The 21,884-nt window shown below is 38.8% G+C and overlaps 2 protein-coding genes across 3 annotated transcripts; both read left to right on the plus strand.

Moving 5' to 3' along the window:
* The first annotated feature begins 15,956 nt into the window (after window positions 1-15,956).
* Window positions 15,957-17,912, plus strand: LOC121993700 (cytokinin dehydrogenase 7-like). The gene is made up of 4 exons (XM_042548047.1): window positions 15,957-16,565; window positions 16,631-17,013; window positions 17,099-17,361; window positions 17,430-17,912. Exons 1-4 carry the CDS (start codon window positions 15,968-15,970, stop codon window positions 17,761-17,763), a joined length of 1,578 nt encoding a protein of 525 aa, XP_042403981.1. The 5' UTR covers window positions 15,957-15,967; the 3' UTR covers window positions 17,764-17,912.
* A 423-nt stretch (window positions 17,913-18,335) lies between these two features.
* On the plus strand, window positions 18,336-21,260 carry LOC121995738 (PRA1 family protein F3-like). 2 transcript variants are annotated; one of them, XM_042549502.1, is made up of 2 exons: window positions 18,336-19,050; window positions 20,865-21,260. In XM_042549502.1, the coding sequence occupies exon 1, from the start codon at window positions 18,451-18,453 to the stop codon at window positions 19,012-19,014; it is 564 nt and encodes a 187-aa protein (XP_042405436.1). In that variant the 5' UTR covers window positions 18,336-18,450; the 3' UTR covers window positions 19,015-19,050; window positions 20,865-21,260. The 2 variants fall into 2 exon arrangements, with proteins under 2 accessions (XP_042405436.1, XP_042405437.1); XM_042549503.1 differs by having other exon boundaries at window positions 20,869-21,260.
* The last annotated feature ends 624 nt before the right edge of the window (window positions 21,261-21,884 follow it).

A 21,884-nucleotide genomic window follows, 5' to 3' on the forward strand; every position in this document is an offset into this window, starting at 1 on the left:
TGCTCAGAGAAGAAGACGAAGAATGACGTTGCGTTGAAGAACTTGCCGTCGGCGAGAAGTGATCACGAAAAATCGAATCATCTCTAAAAATTTACAAACCAAATCCTTCTTTAGTAAATGGACGAACCAACCTTGAATGTTTTTTGCAACAATCCCTTCTCTCTCTTTTGTGCACACAGACAAACCTTGTATAGAGACCTTTCACACACAGGACAAATCCTTTCTCTTTAACCTTGCACAGACTTCGAACACAATTACTTGTCTCATTTGCTTCTTAGACCTTGGATGCAATTTTATAAAGGGAATATGACTCTTCCTCTTCCTTTATTAATGGAGGAATTTGAACGGTCTAGAAGATGAAAGGGAAGGGCGTCCTTTCATCTTCTTAACTCTAACATCTTTCGCTCGTCCAAGTTAATCCAGAAAGGCCATATAGTCACAAAGACTATGTAAGAACATGTATTTCATACTTCAGGGAAAATGGTTCATACGATAGCAAGCACACTGAGCAATTACTGTTAAGAAAGTTGTTACACTTAACTTTTCTTCTCTATAGAACAAATTTGAGATATCAATATCTTGTCTTTACCACAGATTAATCATTTATCCCTCATAATGATTATTATGTCAAGAGTGTTGGATCGAAAAGAATGCTAGAAAGGGGGGGTGAATAATGATCATTGAAAAATCGTTATCGAGTTAAAGTACGCAGCGGGAAATAATAATGAAAACAACGCTAACACACCAAGTTTTACTTGGTTTTAAGCCTTCGTCGACTCCCGCTTCAAGGTCTGCACGTGAGAGTGCTTTCGTTGAGTAATCCACTAATAGTTCATAAAAGAGTTACACAATAAGTACAAGAACTATAAAATAAAGTTACCAACAACAAAGAAAATAAAAATTGAGTCGCAGGTTATCGGAGAAGCTTTACAGCGTCGCAGGAGCGTCTTTGGAGTAGTGCGCAAGAAAGTAGTTGCAGAGAGAAGTTGTGTTTTGTGCTCCTAGTGGAAGACTACTTATATAAGCAATTCTGGGCGCCTAGATCCCTTCCGGGCGCTTGGACCGTGATGTCAACCATCCAAGCAACGCATTCCAAGCTGGCGACAAGATTGATTTTGGGCACTCTGGGCGCTCGGACCACTCCGAGCGCCCAGATCCCTTCCGGGCGCTCGGACCAACTTTTCCAGCAACCTTTATTTCCTGCAAAATGAAGTTAGTCCGAGACAATAAAACTTATATTACCTTGCAAAACAAGTGTTAGCACAATTATAGTTAAGTATATCTTTTCGAGACCAGAATCTGTCAAGATCTCAACTTAGATGTCCCAAATAGAATTAAATTGGATTGACGCCTACTATCCCTCAAATGGGGAACGCGTCCTCACCAAATCATTCTCCTCTAGTGACTTACCTTAACTTCCCATTTTGTCAGATATTTGGTTAGCCCGTCGACCTGTCTGGACTTTATGACAACTATCCGGTCGGCTTGATGACCAAGCTGGACTTCGTGCTAGATATCCGGTCAGCCCGTTGACCTATTTGGACTTCGTACCAGCTATCCAGTCAGCCCGTCGACCTAGCTAGATTTCTTGTCAGATATCCGGTCAGCCCGTCGACCTATTTGAACTTCTCCTGCACACATAGTTAAATCGTTAGATCACATTAAACCTAACTCAACTTACTTTGTTATTTATCAAAACCTGAGTTAGACCGTTAGTGCAACCTGTACCAACAATCTCTCATTTTTTAATGCAATGACAACCTGGGTTAAGTTAGGAAAAAATAATATGCAAAAATAAATGACATAGTTTTTAAGTTAGTCTTGTTTTGATTTTATGCTTGGTATTTTGCTAACTTAATCCACCTAACCCTCCCCCTTTGAGACTCATCAAAAAATAGAAATAGACAATACACGGAAAAAAATTGCTAAGTAAAGTAACCAAAAAAAACTTTGACAATAGAAAATTTTCAAGATTACATAAGGGAGTTAAAAATAGCTTAGAAAATAAGTTAATTAACTTAAAGAGAATCTTTAAAGACATCTTGTAAAGTGATTTTTAAAAGTAAAAATTTTATGTCAGAATTTTAAAAAATAAGGTGATTTTGAAATTATTTTCTAAATCTACACAGTTTTCAAAATATAATATTTTCAAAAGATAAGTTTTCAACATTGAATGGAGATGAATCAATATATATATATATATATTTTAATAAAATGTGAGAGGGTTGAGGGCGGTCGCACCCCCTCTCCCTAAGGTGGCTACGCCTTTGCTCATGATGACAACATCTCATGCGCTAGCCACTAGACCGTTCGAAATGTATCTCCACTTTCTCATTTTAAAATGATTATATAGATAATGTAACTTATCATCATCCATATAGTTTGTATGACCAATTGCTGGTTGCTACTCGGAAAACCCAATGGCTCCACTGTACAAAAATTTTGTACGTGATCTGAACATTTCCTAGCTACCATGTGTTCTTTTAAGTTAAACTCGTATCTCCTGCGGAACTTAACACGTTTGATTCCAAGTTTAACTTATATGTTCTTTTAGGTTTAGATTTGGATCTCCTGCGGAACTTAACACGTTTGATCCAAATCACCTAGGTTATAAATTCAATTAAATATTAGTTTCCAAAATTGACTTCCAGTGCTGCATGGCGAGGCACTTGGCCTTCTTGGATATGAGAGCAACCACCACCGACTAGACAAAGCCTTTTAAGGAAAGTTAATATTTAATTTTCTTATATAACTCTAGGTTAACCAAAAGGAACAATCAAATCACAAGGAAAAAGAAAAAGAACACAACATCGAAATTAAATTCGAAAAACAAGAATCGAATGTCTCTTGTATTTGGTATTTATACAAAGAAAAATTAACTAGTATGATGCAGAAATTAAATACTAGTTATACCTCTTCCTTGTATGCTAAAAACCTCGAGATCTTCTGTCGTATCCCTCGCCTCCTCTTAGACGTCGTGTGAGCGACGATCCTCCAAGACGAACACCACCTGGAAAGCTTCTCCTCCTTCTCTAGAATTCAGCCACCACCACCACAAAGGAGCAAAAGAGAGCAAAGGGAAAAAAGGGAGATGGGTCAGCCACTTGATGATCTCCAACAACACAATATCAATTGTTATGTTATTCAAGGCCTCCCCTTCCCCCCTTTTTATATTAGTTTCCCAACGGAAAATTATGGAAAGAGTTTTATAAAAAAATTAGACTCATTCCTATTTCCTTTTATTTTTCTTTTTCTTTCCTTTTAATTAATCAATCCTAGATTGATTTATTAATTAAACAACTATTTGTTGATATTTAATTATTTGACCGACCCCTTACTTGGGCACCAAGCAAGGTGGCCAGCCACTTATTAAAAGGAAAAGAAAGAAAATTTTTTTATAAAATTTTAAAATAAAAAAACTTCTAATAAAATTTTACAAACTCTCTTTTTTTTTCTAATGTGGATATTAAAAGGAAAGTTTTAAAATTTAAAATATCTCTAATAATATTTCTTTTTTTTAAAAGAAAGTTTTATAAATTTTACAACTCTCTTTTAAAACCTTGTGGCCTAATTTAAATTAGGAAAATTTTATAAATTTTTAAAATCTCTCTTTTTACAAATTATAAATATCTGAGGAAATTTAAAAATTCAAAAACAACCTTCCTAATTTAAATATTGCGGCCGACCCCCTTGCCCAAGGCAAGGGCCGGCCATTTCTAGAGAATATGTGGCCGACCATTGCTTGGTCACCAAGCAATGAACCGACCCCTTCTTGGACACCAAGATAGACTTTTCTTTGGATGGACTTGAGACTTTATTGAGGCTACAACAGGGACCTAGAGGAGAAATTGGTTTTGGTCTTCCGATGAGCTTGAGTATCCCGTGCTCGCCCCGAACACACAACTCAAGTTCATCGATAATAACTCATTCCACTAGAGAGTTATTACCGCACTACTGCACCAATCTCAAATTACATTATGGGCTCCTTCTTATCATGAGTGTGTTAGTCTCCCTGTGTTTAAGATTACGAATGTCCACTAATTAAGTGAGTTACTGATAACTCATTTAATTAATATCTAGCTCCAAGAGTAGTACCACTCAACTTTATTGTCATGTTGGACTAGGTCCACCTGCAGGGTTTAACATGACAATCCTTATGAGCTCCTCTTGGGGACATTCTCAACCTAGATAATTAGGACACAGATTCCTTCTATAATCAACAACACATATTATAAGTAATATCATTTCCCAACTTATCGGGCATATTGATTTATCGAGCTAAACCTCACCCTTTAATAAGTCAAAGAAATAAATATTAAATATACATGCTTGTTATTATATTAGGATTAAGAGCACACACTTCCATAATAACTAAGATCTAGTTCTTTTACTAAGTCAGTACAAAAAGAACTTACCTAAATGATCCTACTCAATACACTTAAAGAGTATTAGTATAATTTATTAGTCAAGATAAACTAATACTTAATTACACTACGTCTATTCTGATGGTTTGTTCCTTTCCATCTTAGTCGTGAGCAACTGTTTATAATTTATAGAGAACCGACAACATGATCTTCTAAGTGTGACTCCACACTCCATGTTATCTACTATATAAATTAATTGAACAATTACATTTAACAAATAAATGTAAACATTTGACCAATGTGATTCTTTATTTCAAAATAAATGTGTACAAAAGCTAAACTTTTAAGTATACACTCCAACAATCTCCCACTTATACTAAAAGTCTAAGCTGCCATATCTGTTGTCATACATCTGATTCCCATCCCCTCCACATGTCGATCAAAAGCTTTCGCCGGAAAGGCCTTAGTGAAAGGATCTGCCAGGTTATCTGTTGATGCTATCTTGGCGACGACAACTTCTCCTCGCTTGACGATGTCTCGTATCAGGTGGTACTTGCGCTCTATATGTTTACTTGCCTTATGGGCTCGTGGTTCCTTCGAATTTGCAACTACTCCACTATTATCACAATAAATTATGACGATCTTGGGCAAACCAGGAATCACATCTAAGTCCATTAGAAAGTTCCTGAGCCATACAGCTTCTTTGGCTGCCTCAGAGGCTGTCACATACTCAGCTTCCATAGTTGAGTCTGAGACGCATTTCTGCTTAACACTCCTCCATGCAATGGCTCCACCTCCTAAAGTAAACACATAGCCTGATGTAAACTTACTGTTGTCCCTATCTGATTGGAAATCCGAATCCGTGTAACCCACAGGGAGCAAATCGTCTGCTTGGTAAACTAGCATATAATCTCTAGTCCTTCTCAGGTACTTTAATATATGCTTTACCGCAGTCCAATGTCCTTGTCCAGGGTTACTCTAATATCTGCTAACCATGCCCACAGCAAAACAGATATCAGGTCTCAACATAGCATTGCAGACATTAGGCTTCCTACAGCCGAAGCATAAGGAACTGCTTTCATGTCCTCTATCTCCTTTGATGTCTTCGGAGACATCTCTTTAGATAGAGCTACTCCATGCCTAAAAGGTAAGAAACCTTTCTTGGAATCCTGCATGCTAAAACGAGCAAGGATTGTATCTATATATGAAGCTTGGGACAGACACAACATTTTTTTCTTGCGATCTCTTATAACTTTGATCCCAAGGATGTGTGCACATTCTCCTAAGTCCTTCATATCAAATTGTTTGGACAACCATACCCTTACGTCTGATAATACCTTAACATTGTTGCCAATTAACAAAATATCATCTACGTATAGTACAAGAAATACCACCACATTTCCGTTACACTTCTTGTATACACAAGACTCATCCGGACACTGAATAAATCCATATGACTGGATTATGTTCCAAGACCTTGAAGCTTGCTTCAGTCCATAAATGGACCGATTGAGCTTGCACACTAGATGCTCTTTGCATTTTTCAATGAACCCTTCTGGTTGCTTCATATGAATGTTCTCTTCAAGACTTCCATTAAGGAAAGTTGTCTTGACATCCATTTGCCAAATCTCATAATCCATATGAGCAACAATGGATAAGAGTATCCGGATAGACTTAAGCATGACTACCGGTGAAAAAGTCTCCTCATAATCGATTCCCTCTTTCTGAGTATACCCTTTCGCAACAAGCTTAGCTTTGAAGGTTTCTACCTTCCCGTCTGTCCCTCTTTTCCTTTTGTAGATCCACTTGCATCCAATGGCTTTTACACCATCGGGTGGTTCTACAAGCTCCCAGACCTTATTAGAGTACATAGACTCTATTTCAGAATTCATTGCCTTTTGCCAAGATGCTGCATCTATATCTTGGAGTGCTTCGTCATATGTTCGGGGATCAGGTTCATGTTTACCCGGGATCAAGTCCGAAGACTCTCCCAAAAACATGAATCTATCAGGCTGCCTTACAACCCTCCCACTACGACGAGGCACTGTCTGTGGTTGTGTATCATGTGTGACACGTGTTGCAGTCTCTTGTGGTACTTCATCTTGTATTGTTGGTACTGAAGTAGACGTGTCCTCTCTAAGTTCTTCTAGAATAATTTTACTACTGGGTTTGTGATCCATTATATAGTCTTCTTCTAAAAACTGGACATTGGTGCTAACAATGACTTTCTGGTCTTTAGGACTATAAAATAAACCACATTTCGTTCCTCTAGGATACCCCACAAACACGCGAACTTCTGTACGAGATTCTAGCCTATCAGCATCTGGTTTCAGCACATGTGCTGGACTACCCCAAATCCGAAAATGTCTTAGACTGGGCTTTCGCCCATTCCACAATTCTGTGGGAGTAGAAGAAACTGATTTAGAAGGTACTAAGTTCAGAATGTACACTGCCGTTTCCAGAGCGTATCCCCAAAATGAATTTGGTAATTCTGAATAACTCATCATCAATCTAACCATCTCCATAAGAGTCCTATTCCTTCGTTCTGCCACACCATTCTGTTGGGGTGTACCAGGTGCGGACAATTGGGATTGAATCCTAGCCTCTGATAAGTAATTCCTAAACTCTCCTAAGAGGTATTCGCCACCACGATCAGACCGTAGTGTCTTGATACTTTTACCTAGACGTTTCTTCACATCAGCCTTGTACTCTTTGAACTTATCAAAGCACTCAGACTTGCGGCGCATTAGGTAAATGTATCCATATCTTGAATAATCGTCTATAAAAGAGATAAAATATTCAAAACCACCTTTTGCCTGGACAGACATAGGACCACACAAATCAGAATGAACCAATTCTAACACTTCTTTGACTCTATACCCCTTGGCCTTAAAAGGCCTCTTGGTCATTTTACCTTCCAAGCAAGATTCACAAGTTGAAAAATTTTCCAACTCTAATGAACCCAAAAGTCCATCGGCTATAAGCCTCTGAATCCTACTTAAGTTAATATGACCAAGCCTTAGATGCCAAAGATATGCTTGGTTCATTTCCGAAGGTTCTTTTCTCTTATTTGAGTTAGAAGATGTGTTATTAATTTCCATATTATGCTTTGTGGGAGAAATTGGATTTAAAGTATACAAATTGCCAACTAATGCACCAGAACAGATAATCACTTTATTTCTCTTAATAACTACATCGTTACTAAAGGAAACTGAATATCCATCTAAAAATAGTTTAAAAACTGAAATTAAATTTATTCTAAAACTGGGTACATAAAGACAATTTCTTAAAACCAAATTTCTATTCCTATTAAAAGATAAGTAGACATCTCCCACTGCAACAGCCGTCACCTTAGTAGCATTGCCCATGTAGACGGTAATCTCTCCTTCAGATAGTCGTCGGATTTCCTGGAACCCCTGCAAGGAATTGCAGACATGATCAGTGGCTCCTGTATCTACACACCAGGTGCTGGTAGATAATACCGCTAAACATGTTTCAACAACTAGAGTATGAGATATACCTTTATTGTTCTGTTTCCTACGAGGACAGTCCGCCTTCCAATGTCCAGTCTGCTTGCAAATAAAGCACTTGCCCTTCGGCTTCTTTATTCCAGCTTTTTATCCTGCACCTTGAGGTTTATTCACCTTCTTTGCTGAGCCATTTTGTTTCTTCTTCTTCTTGTCTTTCGGCTTAGAAGTAGAACCATTTTCAGCATAGTGAATTTGAGAATGTTGGCAAAACAACCCTTCGGCTGCCTGAAGTTCTGTCAGAAGTTCCGCCAATGAATACATCCTTTTATTCATATTATAGTTCAAGCGAAAATGCTCAAAACTTCTGGGTAGCGTTTGGAGGATGATATCGACCTGTGTTTCCCCATCAATTTCCCCTCCAAGAACTTGTATTTCGTTTAAGTAAGCCATCATCTTGAGAATATGATCCCTCACGGGATTCCCCTCAGTCATGGTGGTTGTCATCAGTTTTCTCATTGCCTCTTGCCTAGCAGCCCGATTCTGATGTCCGAAGAGTTCCTTGAGATTGTTCATTATATCATAAGCTGTTGGTAAGTCCTGATGCTGATGTTGCAATTCATTTGACATCGAAGCCAAGATGTAACACCGCGCCATCTCATCAGCTTTTACCCATTTACTATGATACTGAATCTCCTCTGGGGTAGAATCATTGCTAGGTGTTTCTGGGCATTCCTTTGACAGTACAAACTTATAGCCCTTAGCAATAAGAACAATGTCCAAGTTCCTTTTCCAATCTATGTAGTTAGGACCAGTAAGTCTGTTCTCTTTTAGTATAATGGCCAGTGGGTTGAAAGTCATCCTAAGAATCACAAAATAAATTTTGGTCAGAACTCTAAATTTAGAATAATATTGATTCCTCAAACAATACTATTTTAAATTAACCAACACCTTAAAACACCATCAATTTTGTATGTCACGATAGTGTGGACGTATACAAATTCAACATTTGTAAAAGGAGGATATATTCCATTAATTTTATTATCTTGTCAACCTAACTTTTTGACAAATAAAATTAATAGTTGGTTTCCTTCGGTCACACAAATAATAGCAGTGACTCCGATGGGGAGGATACTATTAGACGTGCCTAAGTGTATACCATTACTTGACACTAAGTCCATTAATAAGATTGTGCCTCTTCCGATGGGGAAGATCATATGCTCTTAATTAATTTCCTATAGTCATCCGAAATGGAAGTTTGGTCTAGTGATCCGCAAACAAACTCATCCGATATGGAGGAAGGTACTCAGAGCCAACGCGCAAGTTTGTTTGCATCACTTACAAACCAGTAATGGAGACCGTGGAATTCACTAAAATAAATTCCTCTCTCACTTAGTTATTTAAAGTGAGGAATTTTGATGATGTTAGCCTACTAAACATGTACACTAACATTCACACACAGCACAATACAAAAGCAATAAATAGAAAAACTAATTTTCAACTATTATGCCTTTTATCTATTGTTGTCCTCCGTGTGTCGTCATCCCTAGCTGCTGCCATATTTGGCCACTGCCACCGGGTCTAGTTGTCGCATCCATCTTGCTCCTTGTTCTGTTGCGCCACTCTGATCCTCAAAAGGTTGCACGCCTTGCAAGATTTGATCCGCGACATAAATAGAATTTTATATTTTTCGATCCTATATTCCTCGAAGGAATGTACATGTAAACTAGATCGAACATAAAATAAAATTTACATTCATCGATCCTATATTCCATAAAATGAATGTACATGTATCTAGATCAAAAAATAAAATCATAATAAAACTAAATACAGCTCCTGCTGTATTTTATAATACAATCATGCACACATAATAAATGTCCTTGGCATGTCCAAGGGTCCAATCACACACATAATAACTATAAGCCATAATAGTTGGATCCTGCATCCACAAAGTTAGCACATCCTACTATTAACCTGGCTAAATTATGTATGACATGTGCATAATTAAACTAATACCAAATACACAAAGGCAAAACCCTAGCTCTGATACTAATTGCTGGTTGCTACTCGGAAAACCCAATGGCTCCACTGTACAAAAATTTTGTACGTGATCTAAACCTTTCCTAGCTACCATGTGTTCTTTTAAGTTAAACTTGTATCTCCTGCGGAACTTAACACGTTTGATTCCAAGTTTAACTTATATGTTCTTTTAGGTTTAGATTTGGATCTCCTGCGGAACTTAACACGTTTGATCCAAATCACCTAGGTTATAAATTCAATTAAATATTAGTTTCCAAAATTGGCTTCCAGTGTTGCATGGCGAGACACTTGGCCTTCTTGGATATGGGAGCAACCACCACCGACTAGACAAAGCCTTTTAAGGAAAGTTAATATTTAATTTCCTTATATAACTCTAGGTTAACCAAAAGGAACAATCAAATCACAAGGAAAAAGAAAAAGAACACAACATCGAAATTAAATTCGAAAAACAAGAATCGAATGCCTCTTGTATTTGGTATTTATATAAAGAAAAATTAACTAGTATGATGCGGAAATTAAATACTAATTATACCTCTTCCTTGTATGCTAAAAACCTCTCGAGATCTTCTGTCGTATCCCTCGCCTCCTCTTAGACGTCGTGTAGGCGATGATCCTCCAAGACGAACACCACCTGGAAAGCTTCTCCTCCTTCTCTAGAATTCGGCCGCCACCATCACAAAAGAGCAAAAGAGAGCAAAGGGAAGAGAGGCGCTTAACGAAACGAAATTTATAAATTCTTCAACTACATTAAAATATTTATAAGTAAGAAATCCATTTTTTAATATATTGTATATCTAAAATTTATTCATATCCATGGTAACTTAAAGATAAATAAATTTACAATATTATTAAATATGAATATATTTATAACTTAAAAATACTATCAATAGCACTTAAACTGAACATGGAGTTTTAACCTCAAAAGAAATAGTTCCACTGAAAGAGAAGATGCCAAACGAGCTACTGATAAGAGCTCAAGAATGGTATTACCTCCACGGCTAAAAAAAGATAAGAGCTCCGAAAATATGGTATACCTAAAGATAATAAAAAATGATAAAAAGTTAATTAAAGTTAATCATATTACATAATATTTTAAATAAAACAATGAAACTCTTTAACATACCACTTATTCTCTTAGACCTAATAATGCAAATAAGATCTAGTAATCAATTACTTGTATATAAAAAATATAAGAATTTTATTAAAGAATCTAGGTAGAAAATTATCTCTTACAATGCTCATACTTTAAGAAACTACAATTGAAATTTATTCAGAAATGCATCACATTGTGTGCTTACAATCACATGCAATGCAAATGTGAAGGATGTTAGACTCCTGAGTTACGATAGGATATCTAGATTATTATTTAGATATTCATGATTCGAGTTTTAGTTATGATGAATTTGTAAAAAATTTTCCTCCAAATAGGGCACACAACTAAAGGATGCTGGACTCCTGAGCTGTTCGCTACGAGCGCTTCCCGATTTACCCTGATGATCAGTAGGAAACTTCTGTAGAACCGAGTCGATCACCCCAGACTCGATATTACCCAACTTGATTATTTTTTTTTTTTTTACAAACACATGCAATGCATCAGATTATTTTAAGAAACTACAATTGAAACTCACTTATTGAGAAATGCATCACATTATGCTCTTAAATGACAATGCATTGATCTCATGACCAGGCCATGAGGCCGTGGGAGAGGTCATTGTGACATGAGCTCCTGGTTAGGGTTGAGGTCGCGGTTGAGTTCGCAACCGAGGTTGATCAGACTATGACTGAACTTGCAGCTAGGGTTGAGGGCGTGGTTGAGCTCATGACCGTCTAGCGCTATAGGCTTGGTCAGGGCTATGCACACACCCCGACCACCAGTCGCCTGGCTAGGGTTGCACGCACACTTGATAGCTCAACCAAAGCCGTGTGCGCCCGACCACTCAGCCAAGGTACATGGCTGATGTCTGCCTTGTCTCACGACCTCACTCCGAGGCCATGGCCAAGGCGAGATCTCGATGTGAGGCTGTGGACAAAGCGAGATCTCGCTGCAAGGCTACGACCAAGGTGAGATCTTGCTGCCAAACCGTCGCCAAGCCGTCTCTAAGAGAGGAGAGGGAAGGGAAGAGGATCAAGCGTACCGATGGGTTGTTTGCTGGTGTCGGAGATAGGAGAGGAGAGGATCGAAGCATGCCAAAGATCAAAGAGGAGGTCGATCAAAGAGGAGAAGATTTTAAGATGCCGGAGAGAAAATATAGAGATTGAAACCCCTAATTAGAAAGTTAATTAACGATGAAATTAAATTTCATCGCTAATTAAATAGATTAAATAAGAATAGAGATGAAATTGACGATAAAATTTAATTTCCATGTCTAAATTAACAATCATAATTTATTTCAATGGCTAATTAGCAATGGAAAAAAAATTCTATTCCTAATTCCGTCGTTAGAGAGTATTCTTATAGGGTAAATATTATACACAATAAATACTAACACTTTTATATTACATTAAATACCAACTAATTTTTTTGTTTTTTGATTATGCTAAAGTGTTAGTAGTTTGATAACGCTATTTATTCATCTTATATAGCTACACTATTTAAGAACTATTTAAAGTGTCATCGAAAATAATAACAATGACCATCAACTTGTATCCTAAACGTTTAGGCATTTAATTGATACCCCACATAACTTAGATAATTAAGTAACAAATTAATATCATTGAAAATAATTAACTACTTCTGCAGACCATATTAATTTATATTTCCGTATTTACCTAGAATTATATTTTATCATTATTTAAAAAAAAACAAAAATTGACGTCTATATATCATTAATCCCACTTCCCATTTGTCGGACGACAAAATCCACCGATATATATTTTGCTGTCTGCTGAACTGTGGAATGACCCATATGCCCTTCCTCAGTCAATGGGCACATGCAACGTCGGGCTTTAGTCAGTCAACCAAATCATATTCTCCCTTTCATAGATCTGTCAACTCATAACAGTTACGTCCTGCATTAAATGCGTGTCTTCATCCTCTCGAATCATTCAACTAAATCTTCACATTTCCTAATACCTTCATCATCCCGATAACAATTTGTTGCTTCTCCATCTCTGCAATATATTCTTCCTGCAATAATAATAGCATTCAAATAACCTAAGCCCCATAAGTCTCTTCAACCTAGATTTGGTCAGCAACAAGAAAATCTGAGAGAATCCACCAAGGATTTTGTAAACTATGGCTGCGGTGCTGAACAAATTAATCACTATTTCCTCAGGTTGCAGTCAGGGAAGGTTCAAGATCGACCATGACAAGTCCAAGGTCCAACTTAATGTAATCTCATTCTCATTTGTTCTTATATATGTGTTCGTATTTCTCATGGAAAAAATATGGATAATTTTTCATTAATTTGGACGTATAGTTGAAGCTATATCTATATATATATCTGTCTTTCATTTTCTCAGTAGATCTCGTACAGCAACGCATGGATTCTCTGAGAGGTGGAAGAGAATCTTACTGTATCTTTGCTGATACAGTGATCGATATATACTTGTCTAAATCTAGAAGCAAATTAAGTGGATTCACATCCGGAGAGAGATAGATTGGCCAAACGTCTGTTCACAAAAATTCAATGAGTTCGGTAGATTACCATCATGCGTGGACCTTTCTTTATGCTGGTGAAGTCAATATTTGCTAAGTCTCCAATGGCGTGAAGCATCCATATTAGTTTTGTTAGAACAGTTACTCCATGTCATCTCTATTTAATTTATTAATGATGAAAATGAAATTATTTAAATTAAACTTAGCAATGACTACTCTTTAATTAAAGTCCCTCTGATTGGAGCAAACTAATTGACTTTTGAGAAACATCAAAAATAAATAAATAAATAATAATAATAATAATAATAATAATAAAGAAGGGAAAAATATCTTTAATCTACCAAGAAGTATTTTATCCCTTTATAATTAAAAAAATGACATTTAACTCCGACCAAAAGTTAGATGTGAAGTCTTTTTTATTTTTTTCAATAATAATTCAAAGAGAAAAAACATATTAAATTGACTATTGTATCTTAGTAAAAATCCTCATAAAATTCATACATATATCAATATAAATAATGGAAAAATAATAATTCTAAAAAGGATAATCAGTTAAAAACTTATACCATCATCTTCACCAAACTAAAAAAGAACAAAAATTCTAAATTGATGAATCAAAATCATATGAAGATATGGAATAAAACTTATGATTAAAAATCTCTTCCTCTTTATCAAATGTTACATACAATGGAATAGGAGTGATTTTGGTTCATCAATTTAGAATTATAGTTCTTTTTTGATTTGGTGGGCATGGTTGAATGAGTTTTTGACTAGTTATCTCTTTAAGAGTTTTTTTTTGTTTATGCCGGTATATATATGAATTTTGTGAGAGTTTTTATCGAAGGATATAATGATCAATTCAATATGTCTTTTTCCTCTTAAGGTTATTATTAAAAAATGATTAAAAAAAAAGAAAGTAATGAGACAATTGTCTTTTATTCATTGTATGTCACATTTGAAGATGATGAGGAAGAGATTTTTAACGATAAACTTTGTTCCATTTTCATTTAATTTTGGTTCATCAATTTATAATTCTAACTTTTTTTTTTAGTTTGACGAGAATGGTGGAATGAGTTTTTTTCAAAGTTGTTATTTTTTATTGTTTATACTAGGATATATATAAATTTTATGAAAAATTTTACCATATAATGGTCAATTCAATATCTTTTTCCCTCTTGAGATTATTCTAAAAAAACAAGAGTATAATTATCTTTAGAATTTTTTGGTCAAAGAAGATTAAATATTATTTGATCCAGTCTGAAAGTCGATGAGATGGAAAGTTGAGGATGTGATACTCCCACTGACTGTCTGTAGATTCCACTCCGATCTGCAACACAGATTACGTCAGTGCCGAGCCAGGAAAGGGGTCCCCGGCGTTAGCCCTCCGACGCTCAAGTTAGTCACCGGCGATGAAGTAAAAGGTGGAGCAATAAGAATGAACAGTAGTGAGAACAGTGGCTATCGCGTATTGCCTACCTCCGCCGATGTTTAGACCCCCTCCTTTATATAGAGCTTCTGTAGCGCGCGTGCATGCTCCCCAAGGCGAGCACACTTCCCAAAGTTTTTTTCTGAAAAAGACTTGTCAGTAAAGTGTCCCTGACACAATACCTTAACAGGCCGAGCATATTTCTGAAGTGACAGTGGAAGCTTCCGTCGTATGATCTTCTAGTTATTCATACCCGGTGTCAGCGGCACTAACTCCCAAAAGGATGTTGATAGATAATACAGGGAGTCTGCTACTAGGTCGAGCGGGTTGGCCGCTCGGCCGGAACTTCGCTATTCCTGTGTCCCGTTCGCTCGGCCGAAACTCCACTATGTCTGTGTCATGTCCGCTTGGTCGGAACTCCACTATGCTTGTGTCACATCAGCTCAACCGAAGTTCTATTCTGCCTGTCGAGTTTTGCCGCCTAGCTGAGCGGGGTAGCTGGTCGGTCCAGCTTCTGCACACCGTTTCTTCCTCCGTCCGACATCCAAACACTCCATCAAGCGTCATTTGACATCTCCCCGTGTCAAAGGCGAGGTCAGGCCGGAACCTTCTCCTCCTAGTCGAGGCATGCTCGTCGACCGGGCGATGATATCCGAGCGTTGACTTGATCGCCCGACCGCCCGATGATATCTCAACGTTGACCGCCTTAACTTTAACCTCCATCGTGACAGTTATCCTCCGTGAGATGGAGTCTCTCCTTATCACCACATCATTATTTTTTAAATAAGATGGTAAAATGCTACATAGAAAATAAAGGGGGAAAATGTATTTTTCCCTAAAAAAGGAATGTGTTTTTCTTCCTTAAAACGTGGGGGAAAATAGTATTTTCAGTCTATTAATATTAATGATATGTCATCATGGGATGAAATGCTTTTTTAAAAAAAATTATTTTAAGTCAGTATTAATTAAAATTAATTAATGATTTGTAGGCAATTTCAACACTATAAATATAGTTCCCCACTTTACCACTTTAGCCACCATCTAATTAATTAATTAATTAATTAGAAGTTAAATGGCCGTCGGAATACTAATTAACCTCCTCCTTCTCGTCGTCGTCGCATACTTAGCCGGCGCGGCGAGTGCTGCAGCCGAAGTCTCGTCGTGGTTAGACGTCGTCCCGTCCGAGATCGCAAGCAAGCTCGATTCCGGCAGCAACGCCGCCGCCCGATTCGCCACCGACTACGGCGGCGTCACCCGCGCCGCCTATCCAGCGGCCGTGTTCCAGCCCTCTACGGCAGACGACATCGCGGCGCTCCTCCGTTTTGCTTACTGCGCCGAGCCACCCTTCCCCGTGGCTGCCCGCGGCAACGGGCACTCCGTCCGCGGGCAGGCCCTCGCGCCCGGAGGCGTGGCTCTCGACATGGCGGCTCTCGGCGGCGGGAGGAACAGGATCAACGTGTCGTCAGAGGGGGCGTACGTGGACGCCGGTGGGGAGCAGCTGTGGATCGACGTGCTGGAGGCGGCGCTGAGGCACGGGCTCTCGCCGCGGTCGTGGACGGACTACCTCTACTTGACCGTCGGCGGCACGCTGTCGAACGCCGGCATCAGCGGGCAGGTTTTCCGGCACGGCCCGCAGATCTCCAACGTCTACGAATTGGACGTCATCACCGGTATCAATCATTAATTATTATAATTAAAAACAAAATATCATATATATTTAATTTCTACATCGCAGGAAAAGGTGAGATGATCACATGCTCCAGTGAGTCGAACCGGGACTTGTTCTACGGAGTCCTCGGCGGACTCGGGCAGCTAGGCGTCATCACGCGTGCCCGGATCAGCCTTCGGCCGGCGCCGGCCAGAGTTAGATGGCTGAGGCTGTTCTACACCGACTTGGGCAACCTGACGAGGGACCAAGAGTTCTTGATCTCGTTGCCGGACCCGACCGGGTTCGACTACGTGGAAGGGCAGGTGCTACTGAGTCACCAACGAGTCGACGGCTCTACCTTCTACTCGAACCAAGCCGTCGACAGCATCAATCGCCTCAAGGGCGAGTCGAATACCATCTACTTCCTAGAAGGAGCCGTGTACTATGACTCTCCCTCCATGGCAGACCAAGTAAACAGCTATATTAACTACTTATCATCACTTAATGGTCTCATTATATATCTATTAATATGGGTTAATTGTTGATCGATAACAGAAAATTGAGGACTTGATGAAACAGCTAAACTTTGTCCCTGGCTTGGTCTTCAGCAATGACGTGACCTACCTTGAGTTCCTCAACAGGGTGCACAATGAGATAGAGAAACTAAGCTCCAGCACAGTTCTTCTTCATCCTTGGCTCAATCTCTTCTTGCCCAAGTCTAGAATCAGAGACTTCCAAGTTGGGGTGTTTGGAGGGATCCTTCAAAACGTTAATCACACTACAGGCCCTATACTTCTCTACCCCCTGAACAAGCACAGGTACGTACGTCCATGCATGGTAATTAACTAACTTGTAGTGTTAATTGATTTATTTATATAATTTGCAGGTGGAATGATATTATGACTGCCACAGTTCCTGATGAGGAGGTGTTCTATACCGTAGGGTTTCTCTGGACTGCTGCCACAGTGGAGGACTGGGGGACCTTTGATGCCCTGAATAATGAAATACTAGGGTTCTGTGATCAGAATGGGATCGAGGTCAAGCAGTATCTGCCTCATTACACGTCGAAGTTGGATTGGGCGAGGCACTTCGGATTAGTTAAGTGGGAAAAGTTTGTCCAGCTGAAGAGGAGATATGACCCAAAGGCACTCCTGTCCCCAGGGCAACAGATTTTTACAACGCAAGTAAACACCCAAGAAGGAATGCATGCAAAGTTGTAAAGAGAGTACAGATCATTAGCAAGCAAATAATATGACGTAAATATATATATATACATGCATGGACTGATATGTAGTTTAACAATATGTATAATAATATTTGGCAAAAATTGAGAAGTTCAACCTAGAAATTAAAGTAGGGTGGTGCCTTGTTTTGGATATTTTAATTAAAATAATCAGTTCCATTAATGTTTGATCAGCAATCGAAGATTATCTTAAAAATATAAAACCTTAGCTGGCGCCAAATAATTGGCTGTATCACTGGTGCCGGAAAGCATCTTCTGGAATATACTAGAAAATTTCACGTATATTAGGATCTGTTTGACTTTTCTAGTTAGACGGTGGATGAGGAAGCACCACGCCGATCGACGGGCCCACGTTGGCGATTTGAAAAATGCAGTTCATGGACTGGGTCCCACCCAGTATGCGGATCCGCTGTGCTGTGGAACCCAGATCGTTTAGTGCGAGGCTGCGTGAAGCGTTCTTTTATTGCTCCAAATGGATGTACTGTGTTGGAATGCATGCATTGAATCCCCCCTAATCGCTAGCTGGCTTGCTCGTTATCTTTATTAATTTAACTACTTCGCCGACGGGGGTGAAATCCGGAGCGCCGTTGCCGTCTCTTCTATTTGCTGTTGGCCCTCCTCGATTGTTGCTATTTGGGTACTGGATCGCGATCGACTGCCGGCGATGACGACCTACGGCACGATCCCCACCTCCACCGCCCCCTCCTCCTCCTCCTCCTCCCCCCTCGACTACATCTCCCGCGCCAAGGAGCAAGGCCGATCCGCGCTGGCCATGCGGCGGCCATGGCGACAGTTTGGAGACGTGCGAGCCCTCAGCCTCCCGCGAAGCCTCGGCGACTCCTACACGCGGATCCGCACCAACGCCGCCTATTTCGCCATGAACTACGCCATCGTCGTGCTCCTCGTCGTCTTCTTCAGCCTCCTCTTCAAACCCGTATCCCTCATCGTCTTCATCGTCTGCACTGTCGTCTGGTGTTTCCTCTACTTCTTACGGGACGTGCCCCTCGTAATTTTCGGCCGCGAGATCAGCGATCTGGTGGTCCTCATCTGTCTGTCCATCTTCACCCTAGTGGCTCTGCTGCTGACCAAGGCAACCGCCAACATCCTTATTTCCCTGATGATCGGCCTGGTTCTGGTGCTGATCCATGCTGCGATTCGGAGGACGGAGGATCTAGTGCTGGAGGAGGAAGCTGAAGGGCCTGGGAGATGGTATGCCGCCGGGCCGTAGCGAACTCTCCAGGCAGTACTGTCTCAGCCGTGCCTAGTAATTTCTCTCCCTTCTTACCCCTGTCAATTCCGTTGTTGTATGACTGGATTGATCTGAAATCTGCGGTGTTTTACGCCCATCATTTGTTTGTTAGTTTGCCTGTGTGTGGTAAGATTATTTTGCCATTTGTACATTGTTCCTTTCCCGTTGATTTATCTAATAAGATGGCTCGCCACATCAAAACTCCTGCTTTGACCAGTATTACTCAATTCATGATCTTCTTCTACACCGGCATATACTCATTTGCTTGTTGTAATGTGACAATCACATTTCATTGATCATCTTGAAGGTTCAGCAAAATTAGCTGTGTAGAATAACCTATGCGATCTTCAGAACTAGGAACAGGGAGTTCTAAAACCTAATTGTAGAATATTTTGATAGGTCGGTATCATGAAGTCTTGGTTAGACAATCTGTCAATTGCTAAGGCATTCTTGAAAGCTAGATTGCAAATAACAGTTTTGAGTTTACACCACGATGAAGCTGTTCTGATCAACTGCTTCCTTCCCCTAAACTCAATCCATGCTCGGTTTCTATTGAAAAGCTATGATTTACTACTAGCCTCCGGCGGTCAGATAGTAAATTAGGGTCAGTGGTTGAATATGCACGATTAACCACTAATTTGATCAGAGTGGTAGTTTCACAATAGTTGAAGGATAAGCTTAATGAGTAAAGAGAACTTGAGGGTATAATAGGCTGTTGATGCACTGCATGTTGTAGAGATGACCAAAGCATCACCTTCAACCTCTTGCTTCACTGGTCATGGATCATAAACACAGAACCTTAAGGCTGTAGTGCTGAGACATAGAAACAACAGAGTCTATGTAGCCAAGTTTTCAGATAAATTTTAGCGACTACAAATTACATGATATAGACCAAACTTCCAAATCCAAGCTTTGCATGTTTGAAGTTACAGAGCCATGTCTCAGCTTTCATTTTTAACTCTCTTATCTTGTTTTTTTTTTTTAAATTGCAAGTTCACTATACAATGAACTATGGGGAAAACATGTTTTCATCTACTCATTGTAGTGAAGATACTCCAATAGTTAAAAAGAGTGATTGAACAAAAGTAGCAAAGAAATTTGCTTAAGATTAACCCCTTGGAAAAAAGCTTCACATGGATTCTAAACTGAAACTTAAATGACTTTCCCTAATCAGCAACCTGGAGCCAGAAGTTGTAACAATAGATAGCAAGAGGTGATAGAAACTGTTCAGCTACAATATCAACAATGCTGCTACATATGACTTAAAGATCAGTTAAACATGATTTCAGAATAGGAAAAAAAACTAACTGTTGTGGTAGAAGATTTTGAGTTGGATTTGTTAGTTCAGTAGTAGTTGTCCATATCTAGTGTTCTAAAAATTGGCCTAGGCGGCTGCCTAGGCGCTAGTCAGTCGCATCGAAAATATACTGGGTGGCCAGCCTAGGCAACTTTGGCGTCTAGGCGGGATTAGGCGGCCCTAGGTACTGACTAATTGGTCGAATCGTCTAGGCGTCATGGAAATAGTGCAGGGTTTTCATGATTTTTTTATTAGTTTGAGTTTTTAAATTTAAAGCTCAATTTAAAACAAAACTGAAATGTATCCTTGAGTTTGTGTCCGACGATGATATTGAGTTTGTATCCAATGAAGAATAAGTTGTTGAAAATTATAGAGAAAGAAAAGTGGAATAAATTTGTGATATTTTATTAGTTGTGTAATTTTGAACTCATTTTAAATTTGATTTATTGTGTGTGAATTATAGAATGTGATTTATTATGTAATTTATGTTGATACCGTGGAATTCGTCTAGTGACGCTTAATCTCCGTCTAGGCAGCCTAGGCACTGATCTGACGCTCGACTAGCATAGTGAATTTTAGAAGCTTGTGTTGGACACAACCAAAGATGACAATGGAATAAAGTTCTGAGCTCTTGGACAAGGACATTAAGGTGGATCACATGTCATGCCTCTGCTGAAACAATTGCATGCTTCCAATGATACAAAGCATAGATCAACATTTGATTTGTAAAATATATTTTGTTGAATCAATATTATTTTCAAAAGGAGTAAATGATTGGGCCATGGCAAAAGAGCAAAACTCCAAAGCATGGAATCAACTAAGTGGAGGCAAGAATATGTGTGTCTACCTTTTTTTTTTTTATTGTTCCAAAAATATTTTCCCTTTTCCCTTTCCCTTTGAATTTATCTTGTACTGTTCTTACTAGAAATATGGGAGGATATATTATTGGTGTGCATTAATAAATTAAGGTCATTATAAATCCACTTATTAATAGAAAATTGATAATAAAAATATATTATGAGCAATAATAGAATTGTATAGTACAAAATTACTTAGCTATGCTAAATTGTTAATATATTTTCTAAAATAAAAGTGTCACTAATTGGTAAATATTATAGAGCTTAGATTGCTTTTAACTACATGTCAAATTTTAGCTAGGCTGTGCTTCAAATTCTACCTCCAAGACTAGCCGGGCGTAGCCTGGACACCTAGATTATATATGAAAAAGAATGAATAATTTTAGGATCATTGTTGATCAAAAGAAATCAAGCTAGTTCAATTAAGTCGGGCAGCTTGGTCAAGTCGATCAAACCATATGACCATTTCGATCTAAGTGGTCTGGTAGAACCAACTGGATCGGTCACTTGGAGTTGGCTCGATCATCCAATTGGTCTAGGTGGGATGAGCAGGCCTATAAAGTTGATGTTGTGTGAGTTTGTTGATACGATTACAAACCTAATAGGTCGATCAAGTTGAGTAGATTAGTCAGTTTTGGGCGGGTTGGATCAATCCTGTTAGTTGATGATGAATTAATTGAGTCAGTTGTGCAAAG

Source organism: Zingiber officinale, chromosome 6A (genome assembly GCF_018446385.1).
Source record: "Zingiber officinale cultivar Zhangliang chromosome 6A, Zo_v1.1, whole genome shotgun sequence".
NCBI lineage: Eukaryota > Viridiplantae > Streptophyta > Magnoliopsida > Zingiberales > Zingiberaceae > Zingiber > Zingiber officinale.